Source organism: Canis aureus, chromosome 25 (assembly GCF_053574225.1).
Source record: "Canis aureus isolate CA01 chromosome 25, VMU_Caureus_v.1.0, whole genome shotgun sequence".
NCBI lineage: Eukaryota > Metazoa > Chordata > Mammalia > Carnivora > Canidae > Canis > Canis aureus.
Window position 1 is genome coordinate 40348312 of NC_135635.1, and position 14548 is coordinate 40362859.

At 43.7% G+C, this 14548-nt stretch overlaps 1 protein-coding gene across 4 annotated transcripts in view; it reads left to right on the forward strand.

Annotated features, from left to right (window-relative positions):
- ANO2 (anoctamin 2) overlaps nucleotides 1-14548 on the forward strand; it is a 343520-nt gene that overhangs the window by 302731 nt on the left and 26241 nt on the right. For 3 of the 4 annotated variants that reach the window (XM_077871350.1, XM_077871352.1, XM_077871353.1), the window contains one exon: nucleotides 3925-4070. In XM_077871350.1, coding sequence (XP_077727476.1) covers nucleotides 3925-4070 — 146 coding nt within the window. Of the gene's footprint in view, nucleotides 1-3924; nucleotides 4071-5284; nucleotides 5479-14548 lie in introns of those variants that run through there. The other variant, XM_077871354.1, reaches the window with a different exon arrangement.

The following is a 14548-nucleotide window of genomic DNA, read 5'->3' on the forward strand; positions in this document are numbered from 1 at the left end:
TCTGTTTTCCCTAATGAGACTTGAGGCCTGTGAAGCCTGGGTCTATGGAGAGCTGCCTGGGGCCCAGAGTCCTGTGGCAAGAAGGCCTCAGGTGTGACAATCACCCTGGTCTTGGGGTGAGCCTGTGGAGTGCAAGTGAAGGAAAGGCTCTGAGCCTTCCGGACACTTTCTCAGACCTGTCATTAAAAAGGGGATGGAAATATTGCAGAGTAGATGAAAAAGACAAGAGGTAACATCAAAGGAGTTATTTTAACGAGCGAGTGCATCATACGGTCGGAATCATAATCTAAAGTTTTCCAAAGGGCCCATCTGTATGTTATACAGTTTGCAGGATTCCTGTTAAATCCTGTTCTTGAGGGACTTTCTTTATTAATTTTTTTTAATGGTCACTGAGATCTCCAGGAGAACTTCTGGGAAGGAGGAGTGCCTAAAAATTGTTTGTGGATTTTTTCCTACCACAGCGTCTTTGACCTCCCACAATGTGTAACACTGTGACTGCACTCTTTCCCAAAGCTCCCCTACCCCCTCTTCCCTCTCTACCACATGGACTTGCAGTTGGCCTTCTGTTCCTCAACTGCTGCTTTCTTGCCCTTGGAAGACCCTACGCCCTCTCTGCATCCCTTGACTGTTGGTATTCCTTTTCCGCACTCCACCCACATGTGGGCTCATTGCTAGTTTCGGTTCTTCTCTCCAGGATGGTTCTTAATATTGTTAGCTTCCACCTGGACCTATTTGAAGGGCTCTCTGCCCATGTATAGAACGCTTCCTGGATTTCTACTTAGTTATCATATGGGGTCCTCTGCCTCAATGGTCCTTCTCCCCTTTATCAAAATGGCTTCTTCTCTAGTGTTCCTGTCCAAGGAAACTACCACCACCTACACACATGGCCAAGAAACTCAGGATAGTCCTTGGTTCCTCATTCTGCTTCCCTTCCCATATCCAGGTCACCCCCAGCTTCTTAACTCTGCTTCCTGAGTCTGTCTCTGTCTGTCCTCCTGTCTACTGCAGTCATCCTGGACTCTGTGGACATGATCTCTCACCTGAGCTGCTACCTAAGATGGCCAACAAGGCCTTCCATGCTGTGAACTTGCTCTTTCCTCACTTTTTCTCCCCTACTCTGTGCTCAGAGCATTTGGAACTCCTTCAGTCCCTTCTCTGAGCCATTTTCACATTTGCCTTGGGCCATTACCTAGAACACACCTTCTCCCTCTTCCCCACACTTCTTTCATCTTTCATCATTTAGTTGGTTTACACATCTCTTCCTCAGGGAAAACATCCCCTGATTTAGGTCAGGTTCATTTTCTTCGTTTTCCATTCTCATAATTACCTAAATATCTCCCTTCATAAGACTCACTACACATTATTGGTAGCACACACGCACGCATTTATTTATTTATTTATTTATTCTTTTAAAGATCTTATTATTTATTCATGAGACACACACACACACACACACACACACACACACACACACACACGCATGCACAGAGGCAGAGACACAGGCAGAGGGAGAAGCAGGCTCCCTGCAGGGAGCCCAATGTGGGACTTGATCCCGGGTCTCCAGGATCATGCATGCCCTGGGCTGAAGGCGGCGCTAAACCGCTGAGCCACTCAGGCTGCCCAGTAGCACTTATTTAAATGTCCACTTTTCCAGCTAGGTCATTAAACACATAAGATGTCTTTTTTTTTTTCCTGGAGACCATCCTCCTGTTCAAACCAAAATTGTTCACTGAACTTTTTATATAGCCACTAATCCCAGTTAGATCCACTACTTCCTTTTTCTGATAGATTTCTTGTTTGCTAGATTCCATTGTTTCCTTTCTTGTTTTATATCCTTGGTTGGTGAAAATCATCCTCTAGGAACTTCACGAGAGTAAATGCCTGGAAGGATATCTTTTTTAAAACCCTGCGTGGTTTACATTTCTTTATTCTGTCTTTGCACTTGGTGTCTAAATTGGCTGGGCATAAAATCTCTTGCTAAAATTCATTTGCCTTCTCAATATTTTTTTCTAGCCTTTTCTAGGGTCAAGGGCTGATGGGGAGAATTCTATGTTTTTATTCCAAATAATTTTTAGAGAATCTTTCTCTCTGGACATGGAAGCTTTTAGAATCCTATTCATTATTCCTAGAGTGGTGAAATCTCATGGTGATGGATCTGGTGGAAGTCCTTTTTCTTATCATTATGCTCAGTAGGTCCTCTCAATCAGAAAATGTGTATCTTTCAGCTCTGGGACATTTTCTTGTATTTCCTTGTACTTTTCTCCCCATTTTCTCTGTCTTCTTTTTACACTATCAATTTTTTCTTCATCTCTCCTGTCTTGGCCTACAGAAAAGGTCTATCCAGTCCACATGATTTGGCTTCAGAATATTTAGGTTCCACCTAGGTTTTTCTTTATTTCTTATTATCAGATAATTATTGCTTGCTCTTTGATTATGAAATACTGTATTTTACTCCTGCTTCTATGGATCTCAACTCATTCTTTAAATCCTTCTTTGATGATGATGATGGTGATGACAGGGACTAGGATAAATACATTTATTGAGCTCTTAGCATGTACCAAGCCCTAAGTTAAGTATGCTACATAGATTAGCTCCCTTAACTGACCCTGGACTAGTTAATATTTTCTCATAGATAGGAAATTTAAAGCTTATGGAGTTTTAATAGCCTGTCCAAGGAAAATATAGCTGGTGAGTTGTGAAACTGGGTTTTAAGCAATTATTTTCTGCCATCAAAGATCAGAATTTTACCCACTACACTACATCACCATACTATGTCTTCTTGATGGTAAATGGTATTACACAGGACACTAATCAAAACATTATTTTGGGGGATCCCTGGGTGGCGCAGCGGTTTGGCGCCTGCCTTTGGCCCAGGGCGTGATCCTGGAGACCCGGGATCGAATCCCATATCAGGCTCCCGATGCATGGAGCCTGCTTCTCCCTCTGCCTGTGTCTCTGCCTCTCTCTCTCTCTCTCTCTGACTATCATAAGTAAATAAATAAAAATTAAAAAAAAGAAAAAAAAAACATTATTTTGAACTATTAGATTTCCACTAACTGTCAGAAGCCCTTTCTAAGAATGGAAGCCATACCTAAATGATACTGAGAATACTCTTCTGGAAATAGCTACATAGAAGTTAGATGATTCCATGTGGGGAATGTGGGGGGAATGCCTGCATTATATGGAGTATGGACTTTAAAACCCCTTTAACTCTCCAAGGCTATGATTCTGACCACTCTGCTATTAATTCTCCTCCCAGCTATCTCCTAGAAACTTTCTCTTAGATCAATTAACAGAACTGGCACCTTATTCCTTTACCTAATTTCATTCTCTGTGATTGTATATCAACGGAAAGTATGAAAAGACTATACCCCTCAGGCATATTTTAGCATCTAGTATTGAAAATAATAAAGTTATTTATTGATTGCTTACTATATCCAGTTATTATGCTAAGGATCATACAAAACATTGTTTCACTTAATCTTCAGAGGTTAGGCTATTATTATTTTGGTTGATTTAGTCTACTTGGGCTGTCATAACAAAATATCATAGACTGGTTGGCATAAACAACAGAAATTTATTTCTCACGGTTCTGGAGACTGGAAAATCCAAGATCAATGACTGGCAGTTTGCTGTCTATGAGGGCCCCCTTCCTGGGTTTCAGAAAACTATCTTCTTACTGTGTCCTCCCTCACATACTGTAGAGAGAAAGATCAGTGTCTTCTCCTTTTCTTATAAGGCTACCAATCCTATTGGACTAGGACCCCAGCTTTATGACCTCACTTAATTACCTCCTAAATACCCGGTTATCCTCAAATGTAGTCACATCTAGGGTTAGCACTTCAACAGACGACTCATGGGGGAATTCAATTTAACCTGTAAGAGTTCCAGAGGCTTTTGATGACTGGTCCATTTCTTTCCCAGGAAGCTAAAGAAACTATTTCGGAAGCTGAAAGATGAGACAGAACCTCGAGAAACTGACTCTGCCCACTCGAAGCATCCAGAGCAGTGGGACCTAGACTACAGCTTGGAGCCATATACTGGACTGACTCCAGAGTACATGGAGATGAGTAAGATCCTATGATCTTTCCTTCTACTGGGGAGAGGTTTACACAGGGTGTCTGCATGAAGGGCAAGGAGGGGGATTAGGGGAATGATAGAGGCAGTCTCTGCATCTTCTTGAGCTTCATCCTACACAGTGTCACCTTCAGTGCCACATGGAAGTGGGGAGGGTAGAGTAGAAGGAATCCTGGAATGAGAACCAGGAGCAACTCTTCTTACCACCTTGACACTAGGGTGATACATTCTTATTCTTGGGCTTCTTCTCATCTATGAAATGAGAAGTTTGGTCTCTCAGGTCTCTTCCCCTGGTTTCTGTCATTGATAAACCTGAAAGGGTTTATTGAAATTTCCATTAAGGAAGAGTAAAGTAATCCTATGACACTCAGGGCAAGGATACATACGTCTTTGACATGGAGAATATAGGAGAGTCCACCACTGTACTCAAGTGGGGCTGGGTAAAATGTTAACTTTTCTCTTAAAAAGTTGGGATGTTTGTGTAGGGGATGAGAGGTAGATTTCTCATTACAGAGCCTCTTGCTATTCTTATATAAAGCTTGAAAGCAAGAGTGCATGTGGTATATAGGCTGGTAGAACACAGTCATTTCAGAGGTGGTTTTTAGCCATGAGTTCTCCATTTTAGATTAGCTGCCTTCAAACTCTTGGTTTCATGTGAATAATCCTGACCTTTTATTGGGGTGGATATTTGAGAAGCCTCTTCCCCTGACTTGGAACTAATGAATTAAAAACATTGGACCAAGAGGTCAGCCGCATCACCTCAACATTTACTCAAGTTAGAATGTGTGGAGATCCATTGGAAGAATCTCTCAGTACTCTATCATTGGCCCAGTGTTGTGTTTGCATAATGGCTCTTGCCTCCTGTGGTTCATCATGTGTAATAGGGGACCCCCATGCCTCTCTGTGTACCAGGTCCTTCACTTGTTATTTCTAATGGATATTTCTCCTCTTCTGTTTATAAGAATGTGTGTATGTATGTTAAGGGTGGAGGGATGGATAGGGTCTAGGTTAGGTGGGTATGAAAGTTCTGTGGTTCTAAAATTCCAAGCAAAATCTTCACCTTGTAATCTAAATAAACTCACCAGAGAAAGAACAATCATTATATCTATTGCAGGAACAAGAGGCTAGGACCTAGTTTAGGTAAGCATGGAGTTCCCTTATGCTCTTTACCTTTATCTAAGTGCTGCTGCCGATCCTTCTCCAACAGTGAACCGGGTATTCATGCCAAGGCAATCACTTCTATGGCAGATGCCACCTCTCTATGTCTACCATCCTATCAGACAGAAATTGCTGCCACAGGGTGAGGCTTCTATTGGGCTCTGTCTCCCACCCAACCCCTACCCTCCAACCCCAGCCCTCCAACCCCTCACAGAGCTGTCCATGTAGGTTTTCCTGGCCTGCCTATCTATCTGTCTGGGTAGCTGGCTATTTCAGAGCTTCTTCTTTTGAGTCCTTGAGAGCAGAGACACTTGAGCTCTATTCCCTGGATTCAAACCCTGGCTCTGTGACCAACTTATCTGGACAGCTTTGGGTAAGTGGCTACCTATATGTGTCTCAATTTGCTCTAGCTGTAAAAATAAATAAATACATGAAATAATAATTAATAATAATTATAATATCTACTGCATGAGATTGTTGTACTTAATGCATTAGTATCTGTGAAGTGCTTAGAAGAGTATCTGGCACATCTAAAAGCCATGTGTCATCAAGTATTGCTATTTCTCATAATGGTCTTGAGGCCCTAGGAAAGGAGAGTGTAGGAATATATGTGCACTTTGTCTGCCACCATGTTGCTGAATGGACACCCAGTATGTGTTCAGACTTGGGCACTTTGCAAAGTAAAAGAAGAGGGAAAAAACCAAGAACTAGACTTAATGACCTCTGAAAAAAGTTCATACTCCGATTTTGTAGAGTGAAATTCATTCTATAGATTAAAACACACACACACACCTCCTTGTAGGCTATAAGGGAACAAAACAACCATATAACAGAAAGTTTGAAAATACAGAAAAGAAGGGAATAGATCTCCCAAACTTACCTTGAATCAGCCCAATTTTTTTTTAGCATTTTGGTACCATTTCTTCTTAGACCCTTTTTATTAGGCATATGATTTTTAAATAAAGTTGTAATCATAAGCACACATTTGTTGCTCTTTTTTCACTTAGTGTTAGATGAATAAATATTTCCAAGTTGTCATATATTATTCAAAACTAAGAGCTGCATGATAAATGATCCCTCTAATAAATGTACCATAGTGTATTTGCCGATTTTCCAGTGAAGCACATTGGAGACCCATTTTCCAATTCTTCCCCTGTTTTAATGATCTAATATATATTATCCTCCTGCCTATAATCTTTTCCATATTTACTAATGATTCCTCAAGGTAGATTCCCACAGATGTGATTACTAGATTGAGGGTATAGCCATTGTATAGTTCTTGATTTATTTTACCAAATTGCTTTTTTAAAAAATATTTTATTATTCATTCATGAGAGACACAGAGAGACAGAGACATAGACAGAGGGAGAAGCAGGCTTCCTGCAAGGAGCCTGATATGGGACTTGATCCCAGGATCCCAGGATCAGGACCTGAGCCAAAGGCAGAGGTTCAACCACTGAGCCACCCAGGTGCCCCCCAAATTGCTTTTTAAAAGGGTTAGACCAATTCACAGAGCCACAGGCAATATATGAAATACTCTTCTGGTGAATACAAATTATTTAGTATCTTGAGGTAATGTGATATGAAGGAATTATCAGTGTACAGTAAGCTTGAGATTCTCAGCGTGTGGCCACCTTGTTCTACCTTGTTGATCTGAATATTCCAAACTCATCCTTTAAGACAGCTTTCCACAGTGTTTTCTCTGTAGAGTCCTCCTAGACCAAGCCCCGTTCCCCCTGCATGAGGAATTATTATTTGCATTAATTATTTAATTCATTAATTTTATTAATAATTAATTATTTGCATTTCTGTCCCAATGTTACATATGGTATATACACTGATAGTGTATCTAACAGGATTATGGCAATATTGCTCACATATCTGTTCTTCTACAGACCCAGTCTATTGGATTCTAAAGAACAGTGTGTAGGAATCATGGCTTATTCATCCTCATGCCCTCCACAACCCAGCACATTTCCTGGCACATAATAGATACTGTGTCTGATAAACAAAGATAAATAAATGAATGAATGATTTATTAATTAATGAGGGAAGGTTTCTTAACAGAAGTAAGTGTTTAACAACTTAAAGAGGCAAATGAAGGATCATTTTCAAAGTGGGGCTTGGTTGATGGTGGGTCAAGCATGTTTTGAAAAGAGATTTCCAGCTATAGATAGGATATTGGACTTGATCCCCAAGGTCCCTTTTGGTTCTGACAGTCTACAAATTAACAATAAGAGTAAGGGAGAGCATTCCAAGAAAAAGGATTCACAAGGTCAAAGAGTCTTCTGATAAGTGTTAACAAAGCAAATGGTGGTTTTGGGGTAGGGAGAGTTTAGAAGAAGATCTTGTATGTGAATGGTGAACCCTGAAGATCAGACAAGTTTGTGTTTCACATCAGGCCATAGAGAGGAGTTGTAAAATCTTGACCAGTGCTGTGATTGTGTTTCCCTTGAGGAAATAGGCAGCAAGTGCAGAGGGGAAGTGGTAAGACAGAGGAAGGAAGAAGAAACAGAGGTGTACTTGTTTACTCATTCTTGTATTTGTCAAACACTTACTGAGCATAAGAACAAGTTTGGAGACCAGGACAGAGTCCTCAACAGTTCAGAAGGATAGTGATTCAGTCAACAATTCCACTGATTCTGGTTGAGTCTTCTGTGGACGAAGAAGCCTGGATCACACTTGGGCTTTCCCAGCTGGGTTCCACAAAAACTCACTCCCAGAATTCTTTAGGCCATTTTACTAAGGTATCAGTCATTTTAGAGACATGACGATTTTATTTTGTATTTATATAAGTACAAGTCCTGTGTTTCTGAGTTAGATTCCTTTGATTCCTTTTGTCTCTGGAATATCCTCTTCCCCCTTGAAGGGAGCATTTGCTCCCATGTACAATCAAAGTCAGGGCTGCAGACTAAACTTTACCAAACATTATTCCATCTGGCAGTGTAGGCTGAGTGAGGGTAGGGGTGGGCTCTGGAGCCAAACCACCAGGTTCCTGGTCCCAAGCCTGTTATGGCAGCTACATGACTCTGGGCTTGACACATAAGGTCAGCCAGGCTCAGTTTTCTTGTCCAGAGAGTAGATTTGATGATAGTAGCGCCTACCTTATAGGATGGTTCTGAGAAGTGGGTCATGGATAGACAGTAGTTAAAAACCAGGGCTTGGTACAAGTAGGTTCTCATGAATACTAACTGCCACTGTTTTTGTCAAGAGTCCAATTTCTTTACCTTTAATTTAGGAATTAAATTTTAGAACTAAAAAAATTTTGAAGCCCAGGGGTGCCTGGGGGGCTCAGTCAGTTAAGTGACTGACTCGTAATTTCTGCACAGGTTATGATGTCAGGGTTGTAAGATTGAGCCCTGAGTCAGGTTCCATGCTCAGCAGGGAGTCTGCTTGAGATTCCCTCCCTCTCCCCTTGCCCCTGCATGCCCACCCCCCACTCACTCTTATGCATGCACTCTCTCTCTCTCTTCCTCTCTCTCTCTCCCTCTCAAAGGAAGGGAAGAAAGAAAGAAGAAAGAAAGAAAGAAAAAAAGAAGAAAGAAGAAAGAAAGAAAGAAAGAAAGAAAGAAAGAAAGAAAGAAAGAAAGAAAGAAAGGAGAAAGAAAAAAAGGGGAAAGGAAAGAGAAAGAAAAGAGAAAGGAAAAAGAAAATAAACTCTTAAAAGAAATAAACAGTCTGAAGCCCTTAATGTAGTGAGCCCTGGAGGTAGGCTCTACTCTTGAGTGTAGGGTTGGGTAGCCTTTTGATGGAATGAGGGTACTGATTCAAAGGCATCCCATTCAGAAGCCCTAGATGTAAACACTCCAAGATGTTTGCCTTTTCAGAGAACTCTAAGCCCTAAGGGCTCTACTTGTCAAGCCTGGCATCCCAAATGGGCTCTTTTTGTCATCTGTTTATCTAAAACCCACAAACTTTGTTCCTTTAGTCATCCAAAAAATAATCACCATTGTCTTCCTGACTCAGGAATTCAATTATCCCCCTTAGAGCCTTCCTCCAGCTTCTTAAATGCAGCCCAGGTTTTGAGGCCCTTAATGCGGGTGATAGGATGAATTTCTTCTGTCATTTCACCTAGTCATTAGGGGAGATCTCATTTTTCTTGGTCCTGAGTTTACATCCTATCAAACTTTAATAGAAAGGGAGGTGCCGGGGATCCCTGGGTGGCTCAGCAGTTTGGAGCCTGCCTTTGGCCCAGGGCACGATCCTGGAGTCCCGGGATCGAGTCCTGGGATCGAGTCCCACGTCGGGCTCCCAGCATGGAGCCTGCTTCTCCCTCCTCCTGTGTCTCTGCCTCTCTCTTTCTCTCTGTGTCTATCATAAATAAAAATAAATACATCTTTGAAAGGGAGGTGCCTTATGCTTGCAAATGTACATATTCATTCATTTGAAGTGAAGGCCAGATCATGACTTTGGAGGGCCAAGAGCTGACCATCCCCTCCTTGTCTAGATATGTCCACCAAGACCTGTGAGTATCACCCAGTGGCTAGAAATGCATAGCTGATCCTCCTCAGAGACCAGGGTTGTACTACTCTCCTGAAATGGCCGATTCAAACCTCTTTTTTCAGGAAGGACATCCTGGAATTGGCGTAGACCCTGCCTTCTTCTCCAACATTCCTCTCTGACTTTGCATCAGCTGCAGCTGAGGAAGGGCCTGCTCAGTATGGTCCAGAACCTTTTTTATTCATGGCTCCTTACTTCACTGGCTTTGCATCTACTAAGAATTTTGCATTCCCACTCCAGCCCTCACTGTTCCTCCTTTTTCTTCTTCTTCCTCTTCTTTTTTATTTTTATTTATTTTTTTAAGAAGATTTTATTTATTTATTTGAGAGAGAGAGAGAGAGAGAGAGAGAGAGAAGGAGAGCATGAGCAAGGGGAAGGGCAGAAGGAGAGGGAGGAGCAGACTCCCTGCCGAGCAGGGAACCCCCCCCCCCCGCAGGGCTCCATCCCAGGACCCTGGGATCAGGACCTGAGCCCAAGGCAGACACGTAACTGACTGAGCCACCCCGGCGCCCAGGCACATCTTCTTTTTTTTATTATTATTAACTGTGTTCCCCATGCTGAACTTTTCATCTCCACGATCTGTTTTTTTTTTTATTTGTTTTATAACTGGAAGTGTTTACCTTCGTGTGACTACAGATGCATCCTAACTTGTCCCCTGCTTCCTTTCCCCCTTTCCCATTTCCTTCTCACTTTTGAAAATGGCTTTTCCAAAATGCAGTCCAGAGCATGTTATATTTTCTATGTAAAATCCTTCCACATTACTGACTTCCCTTACATTAAAGTTCAAGTGCCCTACATGGTGCAGCTGGCAAGGGCATCCACACGCTGGCTCTGCAAATGTACACCTGCTAGTCTCCTGCTTCTGGGGTTGGGTGACCTGTGCTGGTCTGTCTGCTTACAGCAAGTTCTTGCTGAACTGCTTAGGCCCAAACATGTCTCTTGAAAGCAGTTTTGGGTTCTTCCATCAACAATTCCTCTCATCCCCTACACCTGCTTTGGTAGAGAAAAAAATGTGGTTGAGGAAGAGACACCTCTTTTTCCCCCCGCCTAATGTCACCACTAGGCACAATTCCTGGAATGGAGTAAGACCCCAATAAGATAAATTTTTTTTTAAAGATGGATTTATTTTTCTTCAAGAGAGCAGGGGCAAGAGAGGCAGCAGAGGAGGGAGAGAATCCCCCAACAGACTCCCCACTGTGCATGGACCAGACGCAGGGGTCTGTCCCAGGACCCCTAGCTTGCGACCTGAACTGAAACCAAGAGTTGGAAACTTACCTGAGCTGCCCAGGTGCCCTTCAATAAAATGTTTCTTAAATGAGTGGCACTTTAGTTCCCTTCCTTCAGTGGCAGAGAAATAGAGACCTCACGTCTCTCTAGCCCGTGATACTTGGGCCGGCTTCCCTGTTCACAGTGCACATATTTCTCTATATTTCTTATGTGCAGCAATTTCCATCTCCCAAGACCAAGGTGAACCATGTTTATTATCAGGGCTTCCCTCAAAGAAAAGTCACTTCTGGCTTTAATTTGCTCCTTTGCCTCTGGGGGTCAAGTTGTTAGCAGAAGTGGACAGAGTGGGACGCTCCCCCTCAGACTCAGATTTAAGCTCAACTACGATTTCATGTCTTCCCTCTGCAGTGCCGCCATCCTGGCCATCCCCGAGGGCATTGCTGGGTCAGGATCTCAAGGGCTAGTGGCAGAGAGAGAGGGGCAGACAGGTACAGGAAAGGGCCTTGTCACAAAACAAGAACAAAATAAAACAAAATGCAGCTAACTGTGTTTTCCTCAGAGAGGCTAGACCTCTAAAGGTTCCATTTGACTGAGCAGAGGTGTGTTACAATGATCCATTCTCTTCTTTGTTTTGTCCTGTTGTTGCCAGCTCACCAAACTTCCTTGGGCTTTGGAACCCATGTATCAAGGCAGCACTAACTCTGGCCTGCAACTAGAGACTTCTCTCCCAGCGTCTCAGGCTTATTTGGGGGCATTAGACCAGGCCAGGTGGAGAATCAATCCCTGGGAAGACATTTCTCAGCTCCTCTGCCTGGAGACTTTACTGCTGTGACTATTCCTTTGTCCCTGTTCGATCACATGGATGGTTTCACTGCCTTCTGGGCCCCCAGCTGACAAATCTCAACATCGCTTTGCTTCCACTTTTCTGTGTCCACATCCCTTCCATCTGGGCGGTTTGGTCTTTCCTCTGGAATATCTCTGGAAGCCACTTCTTCTGCTCAGCCACTTAACCTCCTATACCTGGTGCTTTTCCTGGCACAATCTCAACACATCCTTTGCAACCACCAACCACTATCTTCCTACTGCTCTGTTACATTTTCCAACATTAGCATTGGTCTTGTCATCCATTATTCAAAGACTTCCAGGGTTCCAATTCTTTACCAGGGCCTTTGTGGGACGTCCTTTCAATGCATTTAACCCTAGGCCCCTTTACGCATCCTTGGTCCAGCCAAAATGGATCCCAGCAGGCAATTTCTCACCCACAGCTTCCATTTCACTCCTTTCGTCTCTGACCTTCCCTAGCCACCTTGCCCTGGAACTCCTGGTGCCTTCTCATTCTGGGGTCACCTCCTCCCCAAAGCCCCTTCCCTCCCTTACCCTCCTTTCCTTTCCTGCCCTCCCCCATTCCTCAGGATTTTAGCTGCCCTCACTGCCGCTCCCCCCCCCCAAAGGATTTCAGACAGGCTGCTTCCTAAGCCAGCAATGCCTCTGATAGCTCTTGGTAACTAAATTCCTGGGGGCAGATTCCTGGAACCACAAGGCCTAGTGCAGGCCCCACCACTACACTAACATTGAAGAGACTCCTAACTCTGGGAAACAAACAAAGGTTTGTTTAAAGAAGATGTGGTCTATATATACAATGGAATATTACTCAGCCATCAGAAACGATGAATACCCACCATTTGCTTCCACGTGGATGGAACTGGAGGGTATTGTGCTGAGTGAAGTAAGTCAATCGTAGAAGGACCAACATTATATGGTTTCATTCATACGGGGAATATAAAAAATAGTGAAGGGGATTAAAGGGGAAAGGAGAGAAAATGAGTGGGAAATATCAGGGAGGGTGACAAAGCATGAGAGACTCCTAACTCTGGGAAATGAACAAGGGGTAGTGGAAGGGGAGGTGGGGGGGGAGACGGGGTGACTGGGTGACGGGCACTGAGGGGGCCACTTGATGGGATGAGCACTGGGTGTTATACTATATGTTGGCAAATTGAATTTAAATAAAATACTAAAACACACACACACCAAAAAGCCCTGGTAAGGAGTGACTGAATACAGGAGGGTAGCCCTTATCCGGCTCCGCCTTTCTCTCTCTAGGCTGAAACATCTCCCTTCCTGCAATAGTGCAGTCCTTTCTCATGTAGTAATGGGCTGAGAAACCAGTGGGTAGGTTACCAAGAATGGGAGTTACCCATGTTTCTCCCCGTCCTTTACTGTTTCCCCCTCCCCCGCCTCCCCTTTGCTTCTGCCTTCTCCCCTCCCCCAGCTCAGGCCTATTATGTACTCCTTTCCAGGGCCTAAGCCAAGGAAATAAGAGAAGGCGTAATATGAGCCCTTCCACGCTGCTTATAGGTAGCAGCCCTGGGAAATAGCTTGCTGGGGGGAAGAGAAGACTGAGGTCCACAAATATCACAACCTTGTCAGAGGCAATAGTTTCTGCCAATCCTGTGGAATGACTACAGGTTGGTGGTAGTAAGCCTATCACTGCTTCTGACTTCTCTGCATCTCTGTTTTCAAAGCCGAGCCCCTTTTCTCTTCGGATGATCAAGGTAAGGCAGAGCAAACAATCTCTGCTTCCAGTCTTCACAGGGTGTCTGTCAGGTGAGAAGCCGGTGTGACTCCAGCTCTGCCTTTATCTGGAAGTGTGACCTTGAGCACATCATCTCTCTGGACCTCACTTTCCTCCTTGACATTATAGGGAATTAGACCAGATGACGAGTTTCCGCAGAGATGTGACTCACTGGTCTGTGATCAAAACCAATTGTGTAATATGTCACAAGTTGGGTGCTACTGATCATATCATTTAAAAATATAAGGTGGAGCGGAGTCAATGTCACCCTCACTTTCTCACATTTCCAGATTATTTTTGAGTGAGAGAGCAAGGCAGGTTTCAGCATGCACAAAACCTGCCATCCGCCCCCTCCACCCACCAATTTAGAAGTGAATGAACATAATCATTTTTCACTGAGTGCCTTGACAAGAATAGAGTTTCAAACCCTGGTAACGTCTAGGGTCTCTTCCAATGTTGGCATTCCATTTCATACATCCAGCTAGATAATACACCTGGAAGTCAGGAGGCCCAGCGAGTGATGCGAGTTGCCTAAGATCACCCTGCAGATCCATTAGTGGAACTGAGGCTAGAGCCTCTTTCCAGATCATTTCACAGGAGACTTTCATTAGGACCCATGGGAACTTGGGCTTTAGTGGAGGGATAGGGGTAGAGTGAGCTTTCCTCCTTCCTTCCCAACAGGCTAGACCTCCCAATTCCAGAAAGACCTTTGTCTTGGGCTTTGAACAAAAATGAGAGCAGTGAAACCAAAGCTGCCCACTCCCTCTGGTGTGCCTGACATGGTGATCCTTGGCTCTGCTCTCAGCTGTCAGCTTCCTTCTCCGTGATCCCCAGGACCACCCGTGCAGACAGGAAGTGTGCTGAGCCCACTCTGAGCCTGTCAGTTGTAATGGTGAGGCTGGTCATCAGTTGAGGAAGGCAGCAGGGAGAGATGTATTATATTTACATTTTTCTCAATTGAGCTGGAACCAGGGCCCAGGGTCCAGGAGGCATGGGGGAGGGGCCACTAGGTGA